The sequence below is a fragment of the Neopsephotus bourkii genome, unplaced genomic scaffold, assembly GCF_033783945.1.
Source record: "Neopsephotus bourkii isolate Nb327-2 ecotype Australia unplaced genomic scaffold, CSIRO-AGI_Nbou_v1 NB_1016, whole genome shotgun sequence".
Taxonomy (NCBI): Eukaryota; Metazoa; Chordata; class Aves; order Psittaciformes; family Psittacidae; genus Neopsephotus; species Neopsephotus bourkii.
In genome coordinates, this window is record NW_026901505.1 from 4166399 (window position 1) to 4192337 (window position 25939).

At 47.3% G+C, this 25939-nt stretch overlaps 1 protein-coding gene across 2 annotated transcripts in view; it reads left to right on the forward strand.

Moving 5' to 3' along the window:
- Positions 1–25939, forward strand: part of NEURL1B (neuralized E3 ubiquitin protein ligase 1B) — a 126817-nt gene that overhangs the window by 76477 nt on the left and 24401 nt on the right. The window contains exon 1 of one of the 2 annotated variants that reach the window (XM_061360311.1): positions 22668–22825. The exons of the other annotated variant lie outside the window; for it this stretch is intronic. Coding sequence (XP_061216295.1) covers positions 22795–22825 — 31 coding nt within the window. The 5' untranslated portion in view covers positions 22668–22794. Of the gene's footprint in view, positions 1–22667; positions 22826–25939 lie in introns of those variants that run through there. 2 annotated transcript variants of the gene reach the window in all.

The window sequence follows — 25939 nt, forward strand, 5'->3', positions numbered from 1 at the left end:
CTCATGCCTCTCCAGGAGCTGTGATACAAACTCACATGCTTGCTTTCCTTGTAGACCTGCTATATGTTTGCTCACAACATGATATCCTCAAACTCTGCTTCAGGCAATCCTTTTTTTCCAGCCTCTGAAGCAGTCACAGAACACTTGCTGCTCTCCTGAGCAGATTTGAGAGCTGAGCTGTGATGGAGAAGGTGGAGATGGGTGGGAGAGTCGTTGCTCTCAGTTGCCATTTATTGTTTTTGTTCCCTAACCATGAGCATTTGTGACCATTTAAGGCTGAGAGGTTTGGTTTCCTGGTCATTACTTCACCTAATACTTGTTCTACCATGTGTGTAATTCCTTTTGGTTTCCTGCTAGATCAGTGGTATATTTTCTATATTAAAATGGACAGCAGCATACGTCTTTCTCCATCAAATATGTTTCTCAATACTGGGTGCATGGGAATGTCATCCTTGCTGGGTGTTTGTCAGCCTGAAGTTTCTATGGCCTTATTCCAGTGTCACCTTGGTGTGCTGGGAATAGCCCTTGCAGCAGTGTTTGTAGAGAGCAGGACACCAAGCTCTGACCTCCTGTCGGAGATTTGGGGGATAGGTGGTTGTGTGCAGCTGCAGATCAATGTTTGCACAAGGACAGCAATAAATTTCAGGCTCTCACATCATGAAATTGTGCGGTTTGGTCTAGGATTCTGTCCTGATCTCAGAAACTGTTAAGAGTTAAGAAGGCCTTGACAGGTTCTTAACTGGTTAATAAATAACTCAGAGAAGAGGTGGTTTGTCTTCTAAATCCCAGGTTAGTTTGCTTTAGTTTTAATAATATTCTGCACATGCTCCTTATAAAATTTCTTGAGAGCATAGTCAAACAGCAACAGGCCAGGGGCATTGACATCACTTGTGCTCTTATTTCTGTGTCAAGCCAAGGCAACTTTGGTTTAGTTGCCTCCTATGGAATACATTATAGGATTAAATATGCTAACATAATTACAGATTAAAAAGGCCTATGGAACTTGGTTACAGAATCTGTCTTCTTGCAAAATGGGATTACGTATTCCAGGTGATGTCATCTCAGGTATGAAATCCTTCCCGCCGGAAGAGATCAACTTATTTTCCTAATAGCATTCCTGAGAGCTACTATCTGTGAATCTGTGATTCTGCAATTGATTTTGTTTCTCCATATGTTGAAACAGCCCTAGAAAAGAGTGTTCAGTCTCCAGTCCCCTTGGATTATATGGTGGGTGTTTCTTTAATCTTAGATCACAGACAGACAAGCATCAGCTCATGACGTGTCATGTACCAGCTACTGAATATAGAGCTGTAAGAAGCAGAAAATGCAGGATCTGCTTTGTCGATTAGTTCATGCTTCTGCTTTGTTAGCTGATCAGAAGTCCAAGAACATAAGGAGTATTTGGCCCTGGACACTGATAGTCATGCAGTGAGATCATCAACAGTTCTTTCCAAGAGTGAAGGTTAAGGAGTCCTCCTCTAGGTCCCGAAATAGATTTCCTGTTGAAAAGCCAGATAGTTACAGCATTTCAGTATCACACAGCCACTTCTTGATGTTATGTGAAGAGCTGTGAACTTCAGCGGAGTTTATACCCTGATGCACATGACTTTCAATAGCCCCCCACCTATGGCTGAGCTAAAATGATCTCTGTACTCTTGCTGTCTCACAGCTGTGCAGATGCTGCACATAAGCTACTGTTTCTCAATTCTGACGAGATCTCCCAAAAGGCAAAGATGGGCCAGGGGTCCAGAAGACAGTTTTATTTGCTGGTGATGCAAAGGTTTGAACAGTATATGGAAAGGGTAAGATCAAAGATACTTGTATTGGCTTTTTTTATGCCTCGGAGAAGGTATGTTGGCGTTTGTTAGGAGTGGCAGATAGAAACTTCTCTGCCTGGGAACAGGAAAAGCAACATGAAACAAAGATTGTGCAGTATGGGATTTTTTTGTACTGAGTTGGTGGCTCTTCTCTAGGGGGAAGACTAAAACACTGCAGCCAGCATGGATGTTTTTGTAAGCATATATGGCCATAAGGAAAACATCTGAGACATTGGGTGCATATTCTTACCAAACGTGAGGTGTCCTGTTTTCAGAAATAAGAACAGCACTCATTCTTTTTGACACATATTAGCTCATCCATCTTTTGAGTTACTACCATGATATTGTACCTTTTAGCAAGTCTGAAAAGCAGCTCTGCAAAGCAACAAGCAATATGCATAGAAGCAGCGGGCCTCTTCTCCCCAAAAAGTTGCTCTTGTCTAGCACCAGCCCTGCCCAGAGCAGCACTGCCTCTGCTCCCCCAGCATAAACAGACCTGATCAAATGAGTAATGGCCAATATACACCTTGTCCTGCTCAGTGTCCGCCTTCCCAGGCTGGGATGAGTTGAACTGCCTGAGGATGCAGCCTTCTGAATTCCACTAAGAATAAGATGTGTGTGGGGAAAACCTCTTTGTTGCAGGAGCTGCACACTGGTGCTTCACATGAATTCATATTTGTAGCCTTAGAATGTGTAATAAATAGGTATGTAAAGTTACATCTGTTATCCAGCTGAAGTCTCATGCAGGTCAGGGCAGTGCTGTTTTCTGGAAAATATCTGAACCCCTAAAACACCGAGTTCTGCTGCCTGCTACCCATATTAATCTCTTTGATTTAGGGTTACGTCCATGCTTAGTGCTCAGAATGAGAGCAGTCAGTCTGCTCAGTTTAGTGTTTGTTTAATGATAGGATAATTACATGTGTTTAGTTCTCAATATGATAAAATCAAGATCTGGCATGGTAGCCGATCTTCTCTTAACCCTAACAGTATGCACAGACTTAAGAAGGACCCAGTCTAACCTTACCTGCAAAATGCAATGGAGCTCTGGAGACATGTGCCATGAATTCAGACTTTTTCAGGGTGAGGCAATGCATCCTCTTCTTTTACCTACAACTCTTCTGAATCCCAGTGGTGGGTACAGACATTTTCCTATGACAGGGGCCCGTTCTAGGCCTAATTCAAAGAGGAGAACTTAGCCTTACCCTCAGCTTTCCCAATGAGCTTTGTAGGATGTAGCAGTAAATCCTTTTCTAAACCCCAATTCAGAAGTTGGGAGTTGAACAGAAAGAAGCATGGAAGAGCATGTGCTGTCTCCCAGATTTGCAAGTGAGAGCTTCATGGATGCTTTGGGTTAAGAAGAACTAGGGCTGACAATTGTGGGTTATGTCCACATCCTGCTTACCAGAGAAGGTTATGTTTACAACTGTCTCTTTCCAAGTGCATCCATTCTATCTTTAGGTTTTGGGTTGGAAATGTCTTCTTCTTGAATTGCCCAGGGACTGTAATGCATGTGCTCTGATTAGGGATTTTTATCCCAAGGTCTGATAATGCCAGGCTGGGACAGCAGGGACACACTGTCTCTCTGGCACTGGGAGCATTTTCCTTAGTCCCTCATCAAGTCCTGCTCAGCCTCTGTGAGATGCCCTGCAGATTGTATTTAAAGCAATAGATTTCTATCATAAATTGTTTGTTGAAAGCACCATACTATTCCCAGTCCTGTGCCTAGGTTACTTGACTGTACCTGCAATATGAACTGGAGCAGAGGCTTCTTTTCTGCAAGCTGGACCAGTTTTCTTTCTCTGGCTCACAAGAACTCCCAGGACAGTTCTATTGAAACAAGTGGGGAAGGGGTATAGGCATGTTTAGTCAGAGCACAAGGGTGGGAACAAGCAGCAAGCACTGCAGGCATCTGAATTTTGCACTGCTGCTGAATGCTTTGTATCCTGTGCCCAGGAGCCCAGCCACAGGGGTGAGGGCAGAGGCTGGGTGATGGCACACAGCAGCACTGCTGTTTGTCTCCAGTCCTTGCATACCAACCACATCGCTGTCCCAAAAGGGGCAAACTGGAGCAAAGTTAAGCCAGGCCTGGTATGCGAGCAAGAGCACGTGTGCAGGCACACCAGTGCACACACTATAATTGTCAGGCATAGAGATGCAGATTTGTACTTTGTGTGTTGTCCATATGGTACTCGGTCACACAAAGTATGGCTCAAGGAAAACTGGAAACCTGTCCTAACTTTTCCGTATCCTAGGAGGAGACAACTGGAGCTATGGGCCCCACCTCTTAATTAAAGGCATCAGAGATGAGAGGTATGTAAGACAATCATTCCTAATCACTAGCTACATGGGTTAAATGCCATCTTAGTTTTCCTTCTTGGTGGCAAGGTGAGCAAAGGGCAGAAAGTCTTTGACTGGGAGAGAGGGAACAGGTTAGTCTGCAGCTTCCTCCTTCCCCATTGGGAGAGCTCTTTCAGGTCTCTGAGGGGTAACCCAGCCCATTAATTCCAGGCAGTTTTTGAAGAGAATGGCAGGCACAGAACAAATAACCAAATGTCAAACTTCCTTCCCTTCCCTGGAACTGTGATCAGAGCCTTAAGCACGTTTTTCAGAGCCTTTAAATACATATTATGTGTGGTTTTGTGTCTTCCTTTCCCCCTCCAATTCTGTGACTTCATCTGAGTCGTTGAATAACAAGGGGGACTATTCTTGGAGTCCATCCTCACCCTAGAAATCATAAACCTGGCAGTTACCCTAACCCTCTCTTCTTGGACATGACCCTATCTGAAATGCTCATGGCACATCAAAGGAGCCAACACGTGCTCCCAAAGGGTCTGCTCAGGATTGAGGACACAAGTGTCCTGTCCTCACATCTCAAACTACTCACAGCTTCTGCTCTCACTGCTCAGTCGCCTTTGACTGCACTCCAATGACCTGGGAGCAGAAGCAGTCATCCTAATTAATTGAGCAGCTGATGGAATGTCAGGACAAGCATGTCGTGCAAAAACTCAAAGCTGCACAGGTTTGCAGTGTGGACACGATGAAAAGGCTTCTTCGTGTACCCTGGTGCCTCATTTGCATAATTAACTCTGCTCCGAGTCAACTGAAACCTCAGCAAGTTGATAATTTTCAAAGCAGAAATCATTTTACAACAGCAAAGTTGGTATCAAAGCACCTGAAACAGAAGAAAAGCCTCTCCTTTCCGTCGGGGTTCAGTGTTTTTGAACAAGAGCTTTGTTATTGTTGTGGGATGGTTTTTTTTCTTGTAGTTGACCATTTTGACAGAGAATTCACCTAATTTTCATTAATTTTTTTGGCAGGGGAAAAGTCAGCATTTTCTCAGTGAGAACTCACTGAAGCAGAGAAGCAGGGCTAGGTAAAGGAATGTGGCTAACTCCAGCATAGTTAGTGACAAAACCCAAAGTGTGTAATAAGCAAAATGCCTCTTTGGTTTAGTGCTTTAGCAAATTATTTATGCAAGCCTGGGTTATTCCTGAGATTTTATTTGCCTTCAGTTGCCTTAATTTCACGCTGACCCCAGGCACAAACTCTGCTGAGGATGTTGCTTTTGAATAAGGAGATGAGTGGAGAACAGATTTGGCAGCCCACTGTTGCAGGCTTTGCTCAGTGTGTAGCACTGATTTGTGTAAGTAATGCCATTGCAGTGAGACTTTGTTAAGGATTCAGGGCTGTGGATCCACAGCCTCTGAGCAGCAGATACTGGATGTGTTGTAGATTTTTGGGATGATGGAATTTGAAGGATTAGCGATTTGAATTTGGTACTGGGAAAATCTGCAAAGCAAAGGATGGGAGTTTTGTTCCTTTTCAGGGTATTTTCTTCCTGCAGCTGTGTTTTGGGGGTCAGGATCTAGGAGGCTGTTATCAGAACAGACTCCAGAGATATGGGTGCTGTGTTCCAGTCAATCACCCAAAGGAAGTCTAAGTTCCTTTCCTGGTCTTTCCTACCATTCTGCAGATAACCTGTGATCTGCTGTAGTCTCTGTGATGCTGGGAACAGCTTTTGTTGGGAGCTGTCAGGCCTCCTGGAAACCTGACATTAATGAAGGGGTCACTGTCACCTATCTATGGGGAAGTCAGTAGGGTGGATGACTGATAATGCCAATCTCCACAGCACAGAAATGACCCTCTAGCAGTTTAACCATAGCAGTCAATTGCCAGCACAGGTCAGGGTAGCTAACATGTCTTTATAAAGCATCCCTCAAAGTATGATGCTGTGTAGATATAAGCTGTCCTTCAGTGCTTTCCTCCTGGAGACTTGGGGGAAGCCAGAGGTGCCCCTACATAACTTATGGAGTATGAACCCAACCAGTGTTTCATCCTCATTCTCCGCATCCACCCTATGGCTGCAGTGAGCATGGCACAGCCATAAAATCGTGATCTTTTCCTCTCTAAAGAAAGAACATTCTGAAAGCATCTCCATGTACGCTGGAAGGGCCGGTGCCAGAATGACAGGGAAGGTTTTCTCCCCCGGTGTTTGGCAAGCATGGTGGCTGCAGCTGATAGTGTGCTCATGAGTCACTTCTCAAACACCGAACTGGCAAAACAGGCTGCACGAAGCCTCCTCAGTGCATGATGGCCTAGCTCTTGAAGGAAGGTGAATTCATGATTATTTATAAGGCAATGTTAGTGCAGTTGTATTCTCCTAGGAAATACATGGCCACGGCCTCACTGGGGAAGTGAAGATGAGCCTTTGATGTCCTTGCCAGTTTGCCCTAGTTGCAATTCAGTGGTTGAGGTGTTCTCTTCATAGTTTCCTTTTACCTTACAATGACCTGCTTCCACTTCAGCAAACCAGTTCCCCTGTCTGCTGAAGAAACCCTTGAATGAAGATTTCTGGTAACGGGGAGAATACCCCAAATTCCACTTTGCTAAAATCACCTTGATTTTATCTTTTAACAATGAGCAGTTGTCCCTTGCCTGAGGCACATGGGTGTTTGCACTGGCCCTGAGCAGCTGGTCACACATGCTGCTGACAGCCTTTGCCTGTGCCGTGCCCAAGCCATCAGTGCTGCTTGAATTCTGTCTCCAGCAAAGGTCTAAGCAGAATCTTCTGCACAGCCCGTTATGCAGGTTGGTGCACATTCCTGGGAGCAGTGACTTATGCTTTTATAGCTCTTGCTTCAGCTACGGTCTACTATGGAATTTTCCTCAGTGAACCTCAAGAACAAATCTTTCCTATCATTAACTGCCCAGTTAGATTAAAAGATGGTAAAACAATGGGTTCTGAGTTAGGGTAAGAGGAAGGCAGAGCCCCACTCCTGGGGTAGAGGTAGGTATGAACCTGTCAAAGGAACATCCCAGCCATGGGAACCCTTTGCATGGCCTAGAATGGTGACTGCTGAGGACAGCAGCTGATCTGTTGTCAGGTAAAAGCAGTTGCTGCACCTGAGCAGGTCTGGGTGAGTGCATGGAGACACTGGTGTCAGGGGCCATTGTACACACTTGTCATCACCTCCCATGAATCTGCTGTGTCCTTCAGGGCTAAGCTTGTTTCTGGCAGGTGCTTACAGGCAACCAGTCAGCCTGAGCTGATTTAACATGTAGGGTGGAGACCATGGGGCAAGAAGGGGATGTCCTGCAGCCCAGCCCCTGTGTTCTTGGCCGGGACAAATGTACCAGGAGACATGGTCATCTGTGGCAACCTGTCATACACCTGCAGTCTCCATGGGTGTGATTCTATGGTGACGTCTCGTTCCCCAGAAAATCAGGTTTTGAGATACCCATTTTCTTCCGAGGTGAGGAAAGATGTGTGGGTAAAATCAGACGGATTTCTTTGTTCCCTGTGGGGTTTTGAAAAACATCATTCATGAAAAAGAGACCTTTGAGTTTAGATTTACAGCAGCCCAAGCAATTATACATCTGTATTGAACATCTGCAGCTCTCAAGGAAACTTGGTTGCTTACCCTCGCATGTTGTCTTTTCTGATAGTCCCAGATGTGTGTGCAGATGTGTGGTTTATTTACTCCTCCTGATTTAGGGGATGTTGCCTTTTAAACCAGCACATCTTCAGGCTGGCCTAAATTCCCATTAACTCCCAATGATGAGAAACGTGTCCTGCTCAGCATCACATGTGGCTTTTTGAAAGGAGGGTCAGCATGGGGTCTGTGCCAGTCCCTCGCTGGGATATCTGCATTTAGCTGAGTTTGACTCCAGAGTCTGTTTTACATCCGAGGACACTAACACATTGTGCTGGGCAAAGCTGCAGAGGGAATTAGTGCCAGAGAGGAGCAGGGTTAGGTTATGTCCATTTCCCAGAGCTATGCATCAGTATGTGCTGAGGAAGGCTGTACCCTTATTTGAGCACTCAGTACGTGATGCCCTGGGTGCATTTACCCTTCCTGTCTCTGCTGCTGGCTCACCAGCCTTGTGGTGGGCTGCTGCTGCCTGCAGTCATTTTCTGCAATGTGCGTAGCCACTTCCCAGCCCCCTAACATCTCTCCTAGTCATAGAAAGGGAGGGAGAGGGAGCCAAGAAGCATCTTTTTGCCCTGTGTGACAGTACAGCACTCGCACAACCGGGCTGTGGCGCTTAACCTGAGTCCTCAGTACTGCCAGCCTGCACAGAGTCACCAATTGCTCCCAAGTGACAAGCCCTGTCTTTCCATTTTAAGCCTATTTGTGAAAAGAGGGCTGTTTCAATTTTGTTCTTTTGATGCTGATCTCTATTGTTTGGGGTAACTTTTGCTAGGAAACTGGGACTGGGGAAAAGGAAACTCGGAGACAGAGCAGCCAAACCCTTTGCAGGAATCTGCTCTCCTCTGAAGGTTAAAGCTTGTCATCTTTTGATTTACTGGAAATGATTGGTGTTTCCTTTGTTCTCCTTTGTGGTGGCTGCTCTGATAAGCCCTGAGGGATGCTTTCCTTGGACAGATCTGGAACGATTACAGCAAAAGAAATATGGGACGTAAACCCATGTCCTGTTTTTCCTTATTCCATTTCTCGTTAATCAGCAATTTGCCTTGTTTCAGAGAGAGACTCAGGACTCTGCCTGTAATAGCTGGGGACTTTCAATGGCTTCAGACCCAGAAATACCATCCACTACAGACCGCTGTGATGAGAGTGTTGCTGAACGCATTATGTGGTCTGACCTTTTGGTTTCTGGAGAGCTGGCTTCTGGGACTGACACAGCTCAGAAGTGAGAGGTGTTTGGAGCCCAGTGTAAAGCTTGCTGGCAGCCTAAAGCCCTTTCTGTATGCAGTGTAGCCCTGAGTCCTTTCCAGGATCAGGGTAGGAGAGTGCTGCAGCTCCAGGCTGAGCAGGGCTGTGTGTGGCCCTGCAAGGAGATGCTGTAAGTTAAAGTCTGCTGTTAAAGTCCCACTGATTCTAGGGATAAGTATCTTCTACTAGGCTGGGTGCAGATGGCAGATGGAAAGGGACTTGGCCAGCCCTCTCCTGCCTTGATGCAGAATGCATGTTGTGTGAAGCGGTGGTGCTGTGGGGAGCCAGCTCCAGTCTGTTCCTTCCCATTGTGGAGTCCTCTCATGCCCCAGGAATGCTGTTTAATGAGGTGCCATTCCCCTGCTTGTCCAACAGCAAACTTTGCTCCTGTGTCCCAGGGGCTTCCCCATCTGGAGAAAGCAGGCAGCCCCAGCCCACATTCCCACTGAAGCAGTAGGAGACTTTCCCAGTGACTTCAGTGGGCTGTGACCAGCTCTGAGGCATCTCCCAGTGCAGAAATGCAGTTCAGCAGCTGCCACCTCAGAGCGCTCTGAGGCTTGTTCCTATTTTATGAAGCACTGAGATGTGTGGGGAAAAATGTGTCACGAAAACCCCTCCTGAGAAGGCAGAGCCTGAGCACTTGTCACTGCTGTTCCTTTGAGCTTGTATATGATGTTACTTGCTGTGGGCAGCTTTGCTTCGAGGCAGGAAGAAGGGGGGCACCACTGTCTTCCTATGTGAGCTGAGCTTAGACCAACATGAACTTGGGGGAACAGTAGATGAGTGACCCACTTTCCCTTCCTCCTCCACCCCTCCCTACTTCATGGCTCAGGCCTGGCTGTAATGAGTTGTTCTGTGCCGTGCTGGCTGCTGCAGCACAAACACATCCCACTGAGTCTGAGGGATCATGAGGAGCCAGCGACTGGTCTAATTATCACCCTCATGCTGCCTTCCTCTACCAACCCTTAAGCCCAAGCTGCAGAGTGATGCTGGTGCCCACTGGGCAGCTCCAGGTGCCCCAGAAACCTTCCCTGTTCTGTCCTGTCCAGCTGGCACACATCTGTCAGGCAGTGGGAGCAGTTAGAAGGAGGTACTCAGCGGCACTGTTCATAAAAGTCCAGATGAAGGATTGAAATGCCTTCTAGCACCAGGAAAAATGTTTGCTATGGGACATTAGGAATTATACCCTGTGGTGCGCATGGCTGCTCGCATGCATAATTTCCTCATCATTGCCAGTTAAAAAAGCAGGTGATGGATGAGACAGTGTAAGCCAAGAGCACGGTGAAGGCAGCAGGCTAAGTGCTTGCCAGGCAGTGGAGATGATGTCTTGCAAACTGTTGTCTTTATCACCTAGAGCTATCACAAGCGTTGTGAGACATCACTTATTTTTCACTGCAGAGATATAGAATAGATGCTGCTTCCTCTTCCCTTTAAATAAAACTCTTCAGTAATAAAGTGCACTGCAAAAATGAGTTCTTCCATAGCTTCATGATGAAGAAATGTCTGCCACAACCAACGTGCTTGGAGCCACATATATGCTTGCCAGTGTGAAGCTGGTCCACTGAACGATGTGGAAGACACAGGGATTGAATGACTTTCCCATGATAAGTGCATCAACACAGCTTTCCTTCAAGAAGTTGCTGAAGTTGGTAGCTACAGCGCTTCTCCCACAGCCTCTGAGATCTCTGAGCTGGCCACAGTGGTCCAGACAGCCCTGCATGGTTCAGTTCACTCAACATCCCCATCCCTTAGCACATGGATCCATCCCAGCTCATGTGCACGCAGCTGCGGTGTCCCAGCATCACCTCACAGATCAGCCCCAGAAGCCATGTCCTCAGTCCATGTCCCTCCCTGGCCAATGTCACCAGGCTCCATGGGGAGCTGCAGCTCATCTCACTGCCTGGGCACTGAAATGGGAAAACCCATAAAGAACCTTACAGAAATATTGTGTAGATATTGCTGCTTGGGGAGGCCTCATCTTTCTCATAAGTCTGTGAGATGCTTTGGAAAGATCTGTTTTCCAGACACTGCTGAGCCCTTCTCCTGGGAAAGTCAGCTCCAGGAGTGCACATCAGTGTCCTGGTTTCAGCACTTGGGCACGCGTTGGTGCCGTCTGCTTTGGAAAAGCCAAGGCACTGCCTTACCCCTCATCCTCATGCTGTCTGCAGTGTGCCCCTCATGGGATGTGCTGTGACAGGCCAGTGTGGCCCTTGTTTGCGAGTGTGCAAAGCCTGGGACGGGGCTCAGCCTTTTCAAGGGGAAGGGTGGAATGTCAAGGCAGAAGGCTGGTTCTCTGGCACGGCAAAAGAAAGGCTTTAATGTCCCATTAAGTTTTGTAACATCCTCGTCATCTGAAATCTCTTTGAGCCCAAACCCAATCTGGGGGCGTAATGAATTCAGTGTTCTCCCTCTATTAGACAGCTCTGATTTCTGCAGTTTTGTAAACATCCCCAAATCCACGTGGCGCTGTAGTAGTTGTCTTTCAGCTGCCTATCACAAAGACCCTTCAAAGGAAAAGAAAAATCCTGTATCCCGCTACAAGTCACAGAGGAAAAGGCATTGAGATTCAGATCTGAGCTTTGTATATGTGAGAAAAATGGGCTAGTTGCCAGGTGTAGGGTCTGAACTTATTGCCTTGAGTGTCCATCAGTACACAGCCCTCTGTGTGAAGTGCAGCCTGAGCAGTTGGTCCTGCTGACAGTACCCACAAGGGAACCTGAACATGCAGGCAGATCCCTTTCTACACACTCTTGCACAGATGTGGATGCATGCGCTGCCATCAGAAACTGGCTCTGGGGAGCTTCCCTGCTTTCACAGTTTCAGTCTTGGGATTCATTACTAGAAATTGTTAAAAATTAAAATGTAGGTAAATAGCAATAAATCAGGTCACTGAGTTCAGGAATAAAGCAATTGCCAGGCTTATTTAACAGCTGAACCCAGCATTACTGCTGATGTTCAGGAGGGCTGGCTCTGCTACTGACTGATGTCTGTACCTTAAGCTGAGCTGGGATGATGGCCTCGCAGCTTGTGTGGTCAGGTGCCTCCTGCCAGGAGCTGTGGTGACCCATGTGGAAGCAGAGCAGTTGGGTGATGCACAGCTGTGTGTTGGTTAAAAGGATGATTTCTACAGCTGGCTGGTAGGAAAGGGCTTCCCTGGGAACCCAAAAAGAAGTGTTTGCCTAGCATATGCAACACAGAGGCAAGATTTAGTAACTGAAGCTATTAATTAGAGTCTCTTTAAAGCCATGTTTCATGGCTGCAGAGTTATCTTCAGTCTGAGTTGTGCAGTCTCATGGGGGTGTTTGGGGTTTTTTAATAAAAATATCCTCTCTCTTTATTTAATAGCTGAGATAGCAGGTTTAGGCCAGGATCTCCTGGGAAGCCTCTAAAATTGGCAGTTAAAAAAAAACCCAGTAGCTTTTAAGAGTTACTGAACATGGATGCGCATTTAATTTGGAGACAATTCTGCAGATGTAGTGTACCTTGGCAATTGTGTTCTCCCCTTTTTATTCTGCTAGTAAGAATGCACGGAAACAGGGACGTCATTCATTAGGAACCCTTCTGCTTTGTCCCTTACATGGTGTCCTAGCTGTCTCTTAGCAGCATGTGAACATCTCTACCTGTCTGTGTTGCTGCAAACCAAGTGTGCAAGTGCCTGGTGTGGTGATTCAGCCAGGGCCACCTTTTCCCCATAATGGGCATGCAGAGGAAGGGCTTGGCTGGACAGTTACTGTGGCCATCACTGCCGTGGGTGGCAGCAGAGGAAGGATTGAAACTTGCCCTGTTGCCCATTTGTCCTTTCTGCCAGCTCTGTAAGGACAGTAATGCTGGATGATGCCCTTGGGCTGGAATGTATATAGAAACTTTAATCCTGCTGTCTTCCACATTATGTCCAAGGGAGCCACATCTGAACTTAAAGTCCTTATGAGAGATGAATCAGATATTCTCAGAAGGGTTATTATTGGTACTATGGTTATAGATGAGTGCACAGTAGCCCCAGCAGAGTACTGGGAATCCCTGTTGTGTTTGGTGCTGGACTGTAGAGAATAAGACAGGCCATGCCCTGGAGAGCTACCTGCCCTATAGCTTACTGTAATAGAACTTGCTTTTCATTACACACCAGCACTGGATAATCTTCCACAGATTTCTGCCCTGAGCCTTTTGGTCTAACTTGAAGCCTCTTGTAAAATTGCTTTTAATTAAACAGCTACTGTGACTTTTCCCATGGCAGGGGAGGTGGCAGCTCCTTGGGCTACCTGCTAGAGAAGCAAAACCAGGCACCATATGCACCGTAAGCCGCTCGCTCTATCTCTATCTCAGAAATGCCGAACTATGGGAGAGAATTCGTCCCACCAAACGCCCACCAAGCACATTTTTTAAGTCTGGTTTCTCAGCCTCTCAGGAAAGGAGAAGCAGAATCTAGCTGTGTTCTTCTTGCCTGCTGGAACCAGGCCCCGCTTCATGAAATCAAATGGCTAAGGAGGAAAAAAAATATATCCAAGGCAAAGATGCTATTCTCAACAAAGGGAACAGTATATGCAACAGCTTCTGCAGCATTCCTGCAACATGATGTCTTTCCCTGCAGACTCTCAGGGATTGATTGTCTAAGCAGAGAATTGCCCGATTCAGAAAGGCTTAAGGCACACTTCATGAACTGTTTGCTAAGGGGATGAATAGATGGGCATGTGTGTATATAAATCTATAAATCATGTCTTGTTCTGCCCCGAAGAGGACAGCTGAGGTTGGATTCTTTGTCATTTGATTTCATGTTCTTGGGGCTAGGGATAAAAGCAGCAGTGTTTCACACATGGGGTCAGGATTTGTTGCTGCAGCTCCAGGAGGGCAATCTGTGTATAATGGGAGATAACATTTATTGTGAACACTACAGCTCGAGCTTGCAAAGGGAGTAAAAATATTCATGCTGCTCTGATGTGTTCACAGTTAAGGGAAAGTCTGGTGAGCTTCTCCCATTTGGGTTCTCCACAATCCTAATATGCTTTTTTATACAAGGAGTGCATGGGTTCTGGTTTGAAATCATGGGGTGTTTTGTAGTGCCCTGGTTTTGGCTGGGATAGCATTAATTTTCTTCTTAGTAGCTGGTACAGTGCTGTGTTTTGGATTTAGCGTGAGAGTATACAAAGCTGCTGTAAGCTACTGCTTCCATCCCAGTCCTTGCTCCGCAGTTCCCATTGCTACCTCTTCCTACCTTTCTGCTCAGAGATGCTCTGCTGCGTTTGTGCTGATTTTGCTGGACTTTTGACAGGCTTTGCCCCAGTTTGGCACTGGCGGGTTTTGAAGGAGAAGTGTTGATGGTGGGAGTCGGCACCAACCTTAGAGCTGAGATAGGCGCTGCAGGAGGACCTTGCAAGTGCCTGTCCTATGACCAGGGGTCCTCTGGGAGATGCGCTGAGCAGGGAGGGGAGTTTTCAATAGCCAGCTGCCCTGAGGAGCTACTGTGTTCATCCTCCAGGGATCTGTCCCGCTGCCCAAGGCAGTGGCTTTTGTGCAGCACTGGGGTACCAGCAGAAATGATGCTCTGCCTGGCCCCTCCTTGGGGCAAGCTAAACGAGGAGCCCGCAAGAGGGGCAAACCTGAATCCCTCAAACAAAGACATGTTCTCTAACAGCTGAGGCTGTGCTTGAGGGTCATCTCTTCTAGGAAAAGCCTTAGAAAACAGCTGTAAGACCACATAGCAACCCCTACGCTGCTTGTGCAGGCGAATGTGAACCCCAGGACAAGAGCAGCACTGTGGCTGTGGGACATCCTGAGCCTGATCTCCTGCTGGTTTGGGTTCTCTCCATAAATCCCTGTGGGCTGCTCTGCAATCCCAGGCAAACATCACGGTGACTTCATCTCCCCAGCAGCCTTGGGTGAAGCAGGCATGGGTGGTGGGATGCAGGATCCTTCACTAAGCATGGTGTGCAGGCAATGGTGATCTCATGGTAACCAGGAGCATCGTGGCTGAACCCCTGGAGAGGTACATCCAGCATAAGAGCTTTGACTCACCTCTTGCATCGCTTATGCCGGGTGTGATGAATGAAACGCAGGAGGTGTGTAGAACAAAAGGCTTTGCTCATTTCTATGTGGATACTCTGCCTTGCTGGCCCCCCTGTGCGTCTGAGATGATGTGCTGGGAGATGGCTTGATGCAGTCCCTGGTGCCTGGAACATCAAGTCCAGGCAAGGAGAGGTGCAAGGTTTTGGTGGGCTGTGCTCTGCCTCCAGCCCATGCAGAGCTCTCCCACAGCCCATCAGGCAATAGCTCTGTGCTATTGCTCTATCCCTGGGCATAGAGCTTCCCGCTTATAAATTAACTATGAGCCCTCAAGGGTCAACTCCCATTTGCTACAATATGTGTGAAAAGATCAGGAAGGTCAAGCAAGAAGTGAAAGATGTTATTTTCCTTGATAGTTTTCTGCACTATCCAGTATCTCTCTGCTCCTTTTTCCTATTTCATTTCAAGAGAATTTCATTAAAGAGTTGGCCCTATATTTCAAAGGTATTGGGGGTATTATGTGTAGCTTTTGTTTTGTTTTGTTTTCCATGAGATCCTAAGATGTAAAATATTAGCAGCTACTGCATTTAAAAGTGGCCTTTCAGTCATTGTCCTGTCTGGGGAAATGAGTAACAGGTGAGAGAGCTCACAGCATGGGCAGGCATCCTATGTTTGTGTTTCTCACTTGTCATCCCTTCCCCAAAGAGCTCCCAGAGGCCAGCCATTGCTGTTTGCCTGCTTCATCTGTCACACCAACCTCTCTTCTTTTGCTAGGAAAAAGTTGGTCTTTAGCCAGCCCCAGGAAAGGCCAGTTATCTACCCAGATGCATCCCAGTTCTGACAGATTCGCCTTGGCAGCACCATGATGCTTTTCAAAGTGCTCAGAGGAAACCCTCCTGCCAGCAAATGTAGATCCATTCTTACGGATGGGTTTCTTTTTCTCTCTGGGGAGGGCTTCTCAGTCTCCCAAAATTCTTCATGAGGTATTTGTGTCTCATAAAATGCATCCTCCTTGCCTGCAGAAATACTGTGAGCAGGGACTGTGCGAACGGAGCAAAACCAGACTTCAAGGACTCAGAAAGCAGCTGGCCGATGGGAACAGGATAGCTTTAGAAAGTGGTACCCAGTTTCCTCCCTGCCTAGTGACCCTTTGCTAAATACGGACCACTTTATTTTTACCAAAGGCAGAGGGAATGGAAGGCTTGGGGGGTCAGGAGTAACAGTTGCAGATGTTAGGCTCTGGGTTTGTTTGTTTGGATCTGTGGAGTGCACTCTGATCCCAAACTTTTCCGCTCTGATGTGTGGGACTGGGTAAATGGCCTCCAGTACTTTTAGACCAGGCTGAAGTGGACAAGTGTCCACAGCTCTTGATTCACACACCCTTCCATTTCCTTCAGGGTGGCTGCTCATCATCCTCATTGCAGTCTGCCCACCGCAACCTCTGCCCCTGGAGGTGGCAGGTCTTCCTTCAGCTGCCACTGCCTGGGCTTCTCCATCAGGAAATGATAGCTGATCTCACTCCCAGGGCTGCAGAGCCACATTGCTTCTCAAGACTACATCACCATGCAGTGTCTGGAGGATGGGAGAGGGATTTCCTCAAGGGTTCTTATTTATCAAGGTTTATCAGAAATTATGCTCCATTTTCTGAAGAGCCCCACTGTGTAAATCTGTAGGTTTCCTGTTAACACTTCCTGTTCCTCATGTTTCTGAAGACCATTCATTAGCGGCAATGAGCTTGTGACTGGTATACAGCACCCAGAGCCTGTGTCCTGGTACTTCTGATAGTGCATCCCAAGATCAGCCTGTTGCATCCAAAACAAAGTCCTTCTGCTTTTCTTCCCTTATTAAAATAGTAATTTGCACTTACGTAATGTTCTTCAGATCTCCTGTGTGAACACCAGCTAACCCTGCTGTAAAACAAGGGCGTGTTTCTGCTTTGCGGATGAAGAAAGTAAGGCAAAAGGAGGGTAACTAATTTGCAAAGGTCACACAGAAAAGCAGCAGCAGAGCTAGGGCTGTAATTCAGATAACCCGCTCTTCCCCTCCTGCTCCAGCCACTGCTGCACAGCACTGACAGTCCAAATTAAGGGATTATAATGCATAATCCATACTGGTGCGCCAAGAATTCTCTAAATCATATTACACTGTCACATAAAGTGATGACTCATTTGGTAACACAGCCCACAAACAGTTCCTTTATGTTAAAATTACATGGACAAGACTGGGTTTAAAAAGAAAAAGGAGAGCTTGTTATGTGTGCAGTGAATGCTGAGTTATAGATACTTTCATGGATTTTATTTTGGCTGATGCTGAAGGAGCATTTGTGAGCCTGTTTGTTGACAGTGGTGCTCGGGACCAGAGATGCTGACGTTCCACTAACAATAATAGGAACTGCCTCTGTTTGTTTCTAAATTGGAAATTCTTCCTTACATGGGACCAACCCACCCTCCGCCCGCGCCGAAGGAAGGGGCATTTGTCTGGGACTTGCAGATGGAGCATCTCCCTGCAGTGCTGGTGCCTCTGGGGCTGTGAAGCCCCTCTTCCCTCATGCCTCATTGAAAGGGTGGGGAATGACTCAAGGTGGTGCTTTTGAGTTCTCTAGAGAGAAAGCGCTGTTTATCTAAAGCAATTAATAACATGGCAGAACAATCAGCCCAACTACGCTCTTCCCAGAAAAAGATGCTTTCACCAAGTCTCCTCATTGCTGCCTCTGCTGGCTCCACTCTCCTTGCTCCTTCTCACAGCCCCATGATCCTCACTGCAACCTCTGGTTCTGCCCTTCACAACTGCCTCTGCTGCTGTTTGGGGACTGTGTTATTATGGTTACCAAAGCTGTTTAGGATGTGGTTTGTGCAAGTGACACGGAACTGTGTTTTGCTGCACAGTGGTTTCACCATTTCCTTTCCCTCTTTCTGCCTAGGCTGTAATTCCTGCAGCTAAATATTCTATTGCAGAGTCCTTTTTGCCAGGAATGCCCACATGTTCTCAGTTTGAGAGCTGCTCTGGCATCTCGTTAGGGATTACTTTTCCATACACTGCATGGTGGTCATAGCCACTTGCTGCACTTTGAATACAGAACTGTGGTCAGAGCAGATGGTCACTGCTGCTTTTGAAGCCACGTAGGGCTTGTTTGACCATCTCTGGGGGTTGCACTTCCCTGTCTGCATCAGATCCTATGGGTCACTTCTGGGCCGAGACCATTCTGCCCTATCTCCCAGAAAATGTGTTTCAATGTCCTCAGCTTTGGATAAATAAGCCTCACAGCAGCCAAATCTCCAGCAGGCAGTAAGAAGTCGCATCAGGAAACAGCTTCAATTGCTGCGTAGTCAAGGCCAGTTCAAGAAGAGGCTTGGAAGATTTTCCTACTGTTGTGCTGGAAGCTCCTGCTTCCCTTGATTTCTTAGGGGAAACAAAAAAAGTAAAACCCAGTTTCTGTGCGTGACCTGTGGAGACCCGGCGCATCCTGTGCTAGTGCTAGGAGCAGAGGAGGAAAGTAATTGCATTCAGCAGTTGGAAGGCGTGGGAGGCAGGATGGCTTTGTGCGGTGCTGGAGGACGCTCCGTACATGCATCCCTCCTAAACAAATACCTCTTTAAATGTCTATTATGGGAATTCAGGGAACAGCTTTTTTTCTCCTCCTCTCCTGCAAGTAGGGAAGAGGCTTATTAGTGCTCTCCTTCCATAGGCGAGGTGCAGAGGCTGGGAAGCTGTGAGATGAGTAGCATTTGGTTTTATCAGTCGAATCTGCTCTCTCCTGGACAGTCACTTCAGCCAGTAGGATGAGGAAAGGAAACACAAGGTGCTGGCAGGAGTGTGACTTCTATAGGAGGAAGCACATAACATCATTCACCACAGCTACAGAAATGACCTTTTTGTTGTTCATGTGTCAGTAGGAAAGAATTACTTTCATGATAACTGCTTGGTGCATCCATGCCGGAGATGTACTTGTTGAAGAAGATGTATGTCACCGATGTGCGTGTCAGAGTAACGGTATTCTTCTAGACATGGTGTTATTTGCATGGTGGAAGAGCACTGTAGGCTTGGGCGGTCAACTTAGGTATTTTTCCAGAGTATATTTTGTTCACAGGCTCTGAGAATTCCCAGGGGGCTCCTGCTAAGTACGGGAGGGAACGGGAGGTTTCAAGGTGAGATGTGATGGAAGTGGTTTGGGCAGTCTCAGAGCTCCAGACAGATGGGGCTGGAAGAAAAAAGATGCTTCAAGCATCTACTCAGTCACAGAGCAAAGAAAAACAGAGGAACTGAAGGTGCAGGGGTGTGAAATGGGAGTGAGAGCTGACAGCCCCAGGCTGAGGGGCAGGGTTATACACAGCTCAGGAGGGACATGTCTGCAAGCAGCAACCTGGCCTTCGGTAAAAGAGAGTTGGGCAGGTCCACAGGTTTTCAATGGAGCTCAGCTGTGAACAAGACAGAGCTGGCCAATGTGAGAGTGGAGGATAAAACCGGTGCTTGCTAAGAGGAAGCCAGTGGCAGGGGTGACTGCAGCCCTGCTCTGAGGGCAGGGGAAGGTGCACCCAATGGGACAGCTGTAGTCGGGGGTCAGGGGAGGCTGCTGTGCTCAAGCACAGAAGGGTTTGCTGCCCTGAAGGGGAAGGAAAGGCACATATTCCAGTGTTCTATCTCATTGTTGCTGAAAGAGATGAATCTGTCATTATTTACTGCCATCTGTTAGGCAAGAATGGCAGCTGCTAACAAGGATAAGTTACATCTCCTAACGTCTTTCATCCCCCAAAACTTGAGCCCCCAGGGGATTTACAAAGACAATGCAACCAATTTGGTGCTATAAGAAGAGTTACACCTCAGACTAGACTCAAACAGTGGAAATTTAGCTGTTCTTTGTAAGCTATTTGTATCTCTGGCAACGTTACATTTAGATGAGTGTGTTTATGTGACTGCTAACAGCCAGTACAGCCCATACCCTCTCTTGAGAGGTTTGGCCTGGGTACATGGTTATAGGAGGGTTGGCATCATGTCCCTGTCTGTGACAAACCTCAGGTGGAATTCATCACATTTTTGCTTCAAAAAGAGATTTGTCTCTCTTTTTTTGTGTCCCATATTTTAAAGGCCTGGGTACATATCCACTCACAGTAAGATTTAGAGGTGATTAAAGTGAGCTGGGAAGCAGATGTCTGACATCAGTGTAACACAAAATGCCTTCCAGGCACTTCTTCCCTTCCATGGTATTACCCTGATCTTACTCCACTGATCCCACTTAGATGAATTTGTTGTTGGGGGAAACAGAAAATGCAGAGGGAGAAGCAGCAGTACAGTTTATGCAGTTAGAAGTGTCCAGTCCTGCAAGTCAGATCCAACACAGTAAGTGTTTTGTGGCTCCTCTGCTCCCAGGTCTGGTGATGGCTGACGGGATGACCTTGTACACGTCTCCTGGGTTCCTTGTGCCTCGGTTTCATCACTTATAAAGTAAGGATAATGTCTTGTCTGCAACGTGGTGTAAGATCTAGTAATAAAAAATACTAGGAAGGAGCTTAGGTGTTATTACTATTTTATATCTACAGCGAATGCAGATACCAAAGCAAATGACAGGCAGAGCAGGTCACCCCGTCCCTTGATCAAAATGAGGGTGAGAGAGGGAAGGGAATTTCTTAATGGGAGCAGCCATCTGTCAGGCATGCAGAAGAAATTACTGAAGTGTGTTATCAATAGTTATCAAAACTTGCTGGAGCGGAAAGGGTTTTAAAATGCTAATGAGCTTTCACTTGTGGTTCCATGGCTGGGACAGTTGGTTTCCTTTCTGCATGTCTCCAGGCTGAGCAATGACTTTGCATTGCCTTTCAGTCCCGGGTTCTGGGTCTCTTGTGCTTCTCTCAGTGTGGTTTCTGGAGAGGGTGAAGTCATCCTCGCTGAACTGTTTCTCATGCTTATTGTTTTGCATTGTGTGAAGTGGGCTATTTTAACAAAACTCTACATTTTTACAATGCCAAGAAGTAGGAGCGTTGATTGCATTCCTGCCTCCATGTCCTAAGGATGTGCATTTCCATTTTATTGTCTTCTATTTTTACTTCATTTTTGGGGAGGAGGAAGGGCTGGAACATCCTTGGGACAGGCAGCGACCATCCTGGGCTGGTGTGGTTGGGGTGTGGAAGGAGGGACATGGTGCATGTCCCGGGCACCCTGGGGAGGTGGCACGTAGCCCATGCTTGGCATGCATATGAGCTGCCCCAGCAGCCCCCAGGCAGCTGCAGAGATCCAGCTGTGGAGAACCCCTCTGCTGCCTCTGGCTTCTTAAGGCTCATTTAAGCCCTAAAATAACAACTACCCCACCCTGCTGAGGGAAACCGGCTGGGATTAGCCAAAGTCTCCCATTCCTGCTGTCTAGTGAAACAAGGACTTTCCCCTCTGTGTAAATAGGATGACACTGCTCCCTTCCCCTTCTCCCTCAAGGGGAGCGCTGCGCTTCAGCACGCTGCTCCTGCCCTCTGACAGTTCCTGCACATGGTTTACAGCTCAGGGCATCCAAGACAGCGGGAGACATATGCTAACCTAAGAAGACAGCAGATGGGTGCAGGCACTTTTAAGAACAGCTGCTGGTGTCTCATTCGATGATCCCATTTTTAACAAATCCATGCGATAGCAGATACTGGAAATTAGGTTTTTCTGTCCCCTCTCATCTCCTGTGCCATACTTGACCTGTTCCACATGATCTAGGGATTAAAGGCTTGTTATTTTAGCTTCCTGACAGTAAATCTGAGCCTGGGTTATGCCAGGCCATTGAGCTGCTGGCTCTTGGCTCTCACCCTCTTTCCAATTCTTATGTGTCAGGATAGTTCACAGATGTGACTTTTGCTAAGGGTCGTGGTGGTTTTTCCCAAGCACTGTGCACCATGGCATCAGCCCGGTGCATTGGTTTGGGCATGTTTTGTAGCTCTGGTGCTCCCATGTCTCCATCCTTCAAACTATGAAAACTGTCTCAGAGAAGAGGCTCAGCAGCATCACCCCTGAGCAGCACAAGTGTGACCGGGAAGAAGGAGAAATCCCTTCCTCTTCTCTAATGGGGCTATAAACATGCTTTTACATCTGAGATCCAAAGGGAGAGGCAAATCTTGTCAATGCTGCACTTGGGGCTGTCAGCTGAGGTGTCCTTCGTCTCCATGGTATTGGTGTACTTCAAACTAATAACGAATTTGACAACACAACACTCCTGCTACAACCCTCAATTCCAAAGCGGGGTAGCTGTGTTACCGAGATGCCAAGTGGCTTATCCAAGGTCACCCTGTAAGTAAGTAGCATTGAGGGGGGGAAAGATTCTGGTATATCGACTCTCAAGTGTTTCACAGTGCAGCTCGTGCCCTTTGGGAAGGTTTTGCCGATGCAAAGGTCTGTCCTGAGGATAAAGCTGTCATTGCCAGCTGTGCCCTCCTGCTTTTTGAACCATTTCTTTCTTTCCGAAGGGCAAAGATGTTTTTCTGTAAGAGCGAGAGGCGAAAGGTGATCTCCTGGGGCCAATGGGACCCTCTTGGAAAGAGGAGCCCCGGCTCAATCCCGCCCCGCTGGCTCTCCCCGTATCTCCCTACCCCCTTTACCACCCCGCGCAGGGCGGAACGCGACGGGACCTGGGCGGGTTCGGGGAACCCGCAGCCCCCGGCGCCCCGGAGAGGCACAGGGGAGGAGGGGGGGGCTGGCTCCGCCGGGGGTGGGGCCGCGGGCGGTGCGGGGCGGAGCAGGGGGCGGTGCGGCGCGGCGGGGAGCGGAGCGGAGCGGGGAGGCGGGAGGCGGGCGCTGTCCATGGCCCTCGGAGCGCCCCGGGCTCCGCCGCGCCGCCGAGCGGAGCGATGGGCAACACGGTGCACAAGACCCTGGCAGGTACCGGCGGGGCGCGGGGGGCTGCGGGGCGGGGGGTGCTTCTTGTCCCGGGGGCGAACCGGAGGCAGCGTCCCAGGGGGGTGTCTGTGCCGGCCCCGGGTCCGAGCCCCGTGCCCCGGGGGAGCGGCCCGGAATAAGCCGAGTGTTGGTAACTGCGGCTGCTTGCAATGGTCCCCGCTGCGGCGGGCACCGGGGCGGTGATGCTGAAGCGGCGGGGCACAGCTTTGCCCATGTGAGAGCTACAAAAGCGGGCGAGCGGAGCTGTTCCCCCAGCTGGAGCAGCGATCCCTCAGCCTTTCGTCGGATCCTTTAGGGGATTTCTTTGCATTCCTCCTGCTTTTTCTTTTTTTCCTTTTAATTTCTTTTTTTTTTTTCTTTTTTTTTTTTTCCTTTTTTTTTTTCCTTCCTTTTTTGAAGCGACTTTTTAATATAGAGACACGTTGGTTGATCAAGAGTCTCCAAAAGAAAACTGTTTGAAAGCAGGTCTGAAATGTTTGGTAGACCGCCCTTGTTTTAAACTGCCTCTTTAGTGAATTCTGCCCTTACACAGGAGATGTACAGATTCTTTTCCTTTGCAAGTTCATAGTTGTGAGGTTTTTCCTCCTCAGAGAATCGGTGCATAATGAAAGCAGTTGGTCTCTATAGAATCAACAGTATTGAATTACTGCGCCCTTGCCAGTCTGTATCTTCAGCTAGTTTGCTTTTCTTTTCTGCTCTTGCAGAGCTCCTGCATTGCATCCTTTGTACTTTGGGTTCACATAAATAAAAAGGGTATTATTAAACTTATTAAAAGAAGCAGGAGGACTATTGAATACACACACATGCTTCCCTGTAATCAGCCAGGGAGCTGAATATAGAAATAAAGAGAGGAATAGATTTGCATTTGTATGTGCCATATATATTGTCTTTGCAAAGAGAGGGTGCTTGGGACCTTCAAGGCATAAAAGAAAGCTGCCAGGCTTGTGGTTTCACTATGAACCTGTGATTAGATTTCTTGCTGCATATCTCCTTTCATTTTCTATTACATTTAAATGGGAAATTAGCTCCTTTCACAATAAGGAAGTTTTAATTTTCTTAAATGCTTCACCAACAGGCAAATAAAGGCATTGTGAGGAGTGCATGACCTTGAAGAAAATTCATTTTGTGGATTGGCTTTCCAGCTGGAGGCAACATCAAGGGGCACATGAAACATCTGAGAGAGCCAGGGCAATATCCTTGGGTCGGGGGAGGTTATCTCAGTAAGGCTAGAACTTCCCAGAGGAAAAATCTCTGTGCCTGCTGGGATGTGGGATCTGGCTGTGAGCTCTGCTCCAGAAGGCTGAGAGTTGTATCAGCCATTCTGCCTCTTGCTAGAACAGTCTCCCCTGAGCAGCCTTCCCATGCACAGCCTTACACACGTGAATTTAAAAAAAGGGATGACATCAGTTGCACTGCAGTTCTGTGATTAAAGAGTTCCTCGCGGTGCTTTCAAGGGAAGTTGTTAGAAAAGGGGGAAAGTTTGATGGAAAAAACTGAAGCCTTGATTTATGTAGCCCTCCCAGCTCAATCATTGCTCTGGTGGCTTAGAAAATCCCCGTCCTGTCCTGCCAGGTGGAGACCGTCTCCAAGGATTGCTCTGCTGGGGATAGTCCATGCACAGACATTTGTCAAATCGTGCAAGGCAAAACCATGCCGGACACTTGAACACCGTTTGCTGATGTGCTGGAAGATGCTGAAAATGTGTCTTTCCCCCCAGATTTAGCTGTGTTCGGTTTTCCCAGAGTAATGACAGTCAAAAGAAGCTGCTAACCTGTGGCTGCAGGAGAGATTTTTGGGTGGTTGCAAATTGTGTCAGGTTTGCCACAATTCAGCAATTTTTCTTATCAGTGTAATTGGATCAATCAGATCCGTTGTTTGTCTTTCATTTTCCAAATGACATTACAGGTTTAGAACTGTTCTTGGAACACTCCTTTTATAATGATAAAGTTTTTCTGGAAGACTGAATTGTTGGATGAAATCCTATTTATAAATGCATTGCCTGTTTCGAATTGCTCAAAGATAATTGGTCAGATAAAGTCTTTCCTCTACTTTGACCAAAAGGCACCTCTTTCTTCACCCTGGCAGACTGAGCAGTGCACTTTCATTTAAAATAATAGAGAAATTGCTCTCCCCTGTCCCATGGGCTGAAGTAATTTATTAAACCCTCAAACAAATGGAACACCCCCAAACTAAAATTTGCCTACATGTTGTGTTAAATCAACAGGTTTTGATTTAACAATGAACAGATGAAGAGGTAAATCAACTGGGGAAGCCTACAGGTTTCCCTTCTCTTGTTTCTTTCACCAGGAATAGCTCAAGGTGGAAAATGTCTTTCCACTCTGATTAAATGTAAAGAAAACATGGAGGGATCTTCATCATTTGGCTCCTAGAAAAGCCAAACAATCTACAGTTCAGGTTCTATGTAGAAAAGGAAATACTCTTCTCAAATAGTGAAATTCAATTTAAAATCCTAACGAACACAGTGCAACTCATTTGTATATCTAAATTTGTTCAAATATGTTTTCTGTGCTTGTTGCATCTTTAGATCCTTGCACAGCCTCACCCTTTCTCTCCACAATTTCATGTAATGTTACAAAAGCACACGCTATTCGTGCCGGAGAAATTTGTATTGGGAGCTTGGGAAATCTGTGTTTGCCAAAAATCTGATGGTTAACACACAATGGATGAAGGTTTTGTCAAATTAACAGTGAGGTTTCTAACCAGAGTGGTATTGAAATGAGTAATAGGCTGGGGCTAATGAAAGGCAGCTTCTATATTTGAACCGGTTGAGGAGGCATTTGAATGGAAAAGAGCTGAGATGTGTCAGATACGCTTAACAACGGTCCTGAGGTGGTGGTGGAAATCGCTCTTGTCTAGATGACAGCTAAATGATGCACGACACATTCCTCCAGCAGGACGGGTGCCTCCTGTGGCTGGCCTGACCCCAGAAGGGTGAGCAGGACCTCTTCGCCTGCAGGATCCACATGGTGCCAGCCCTTCCGGCATCTCCAGTGGGAGAATCTCCTGTTGCATCTCCAATGCAGCGTGGGAATTTACGCTTGGATGTCAATATTTTCTTGCCTCCCTCCCCTTACC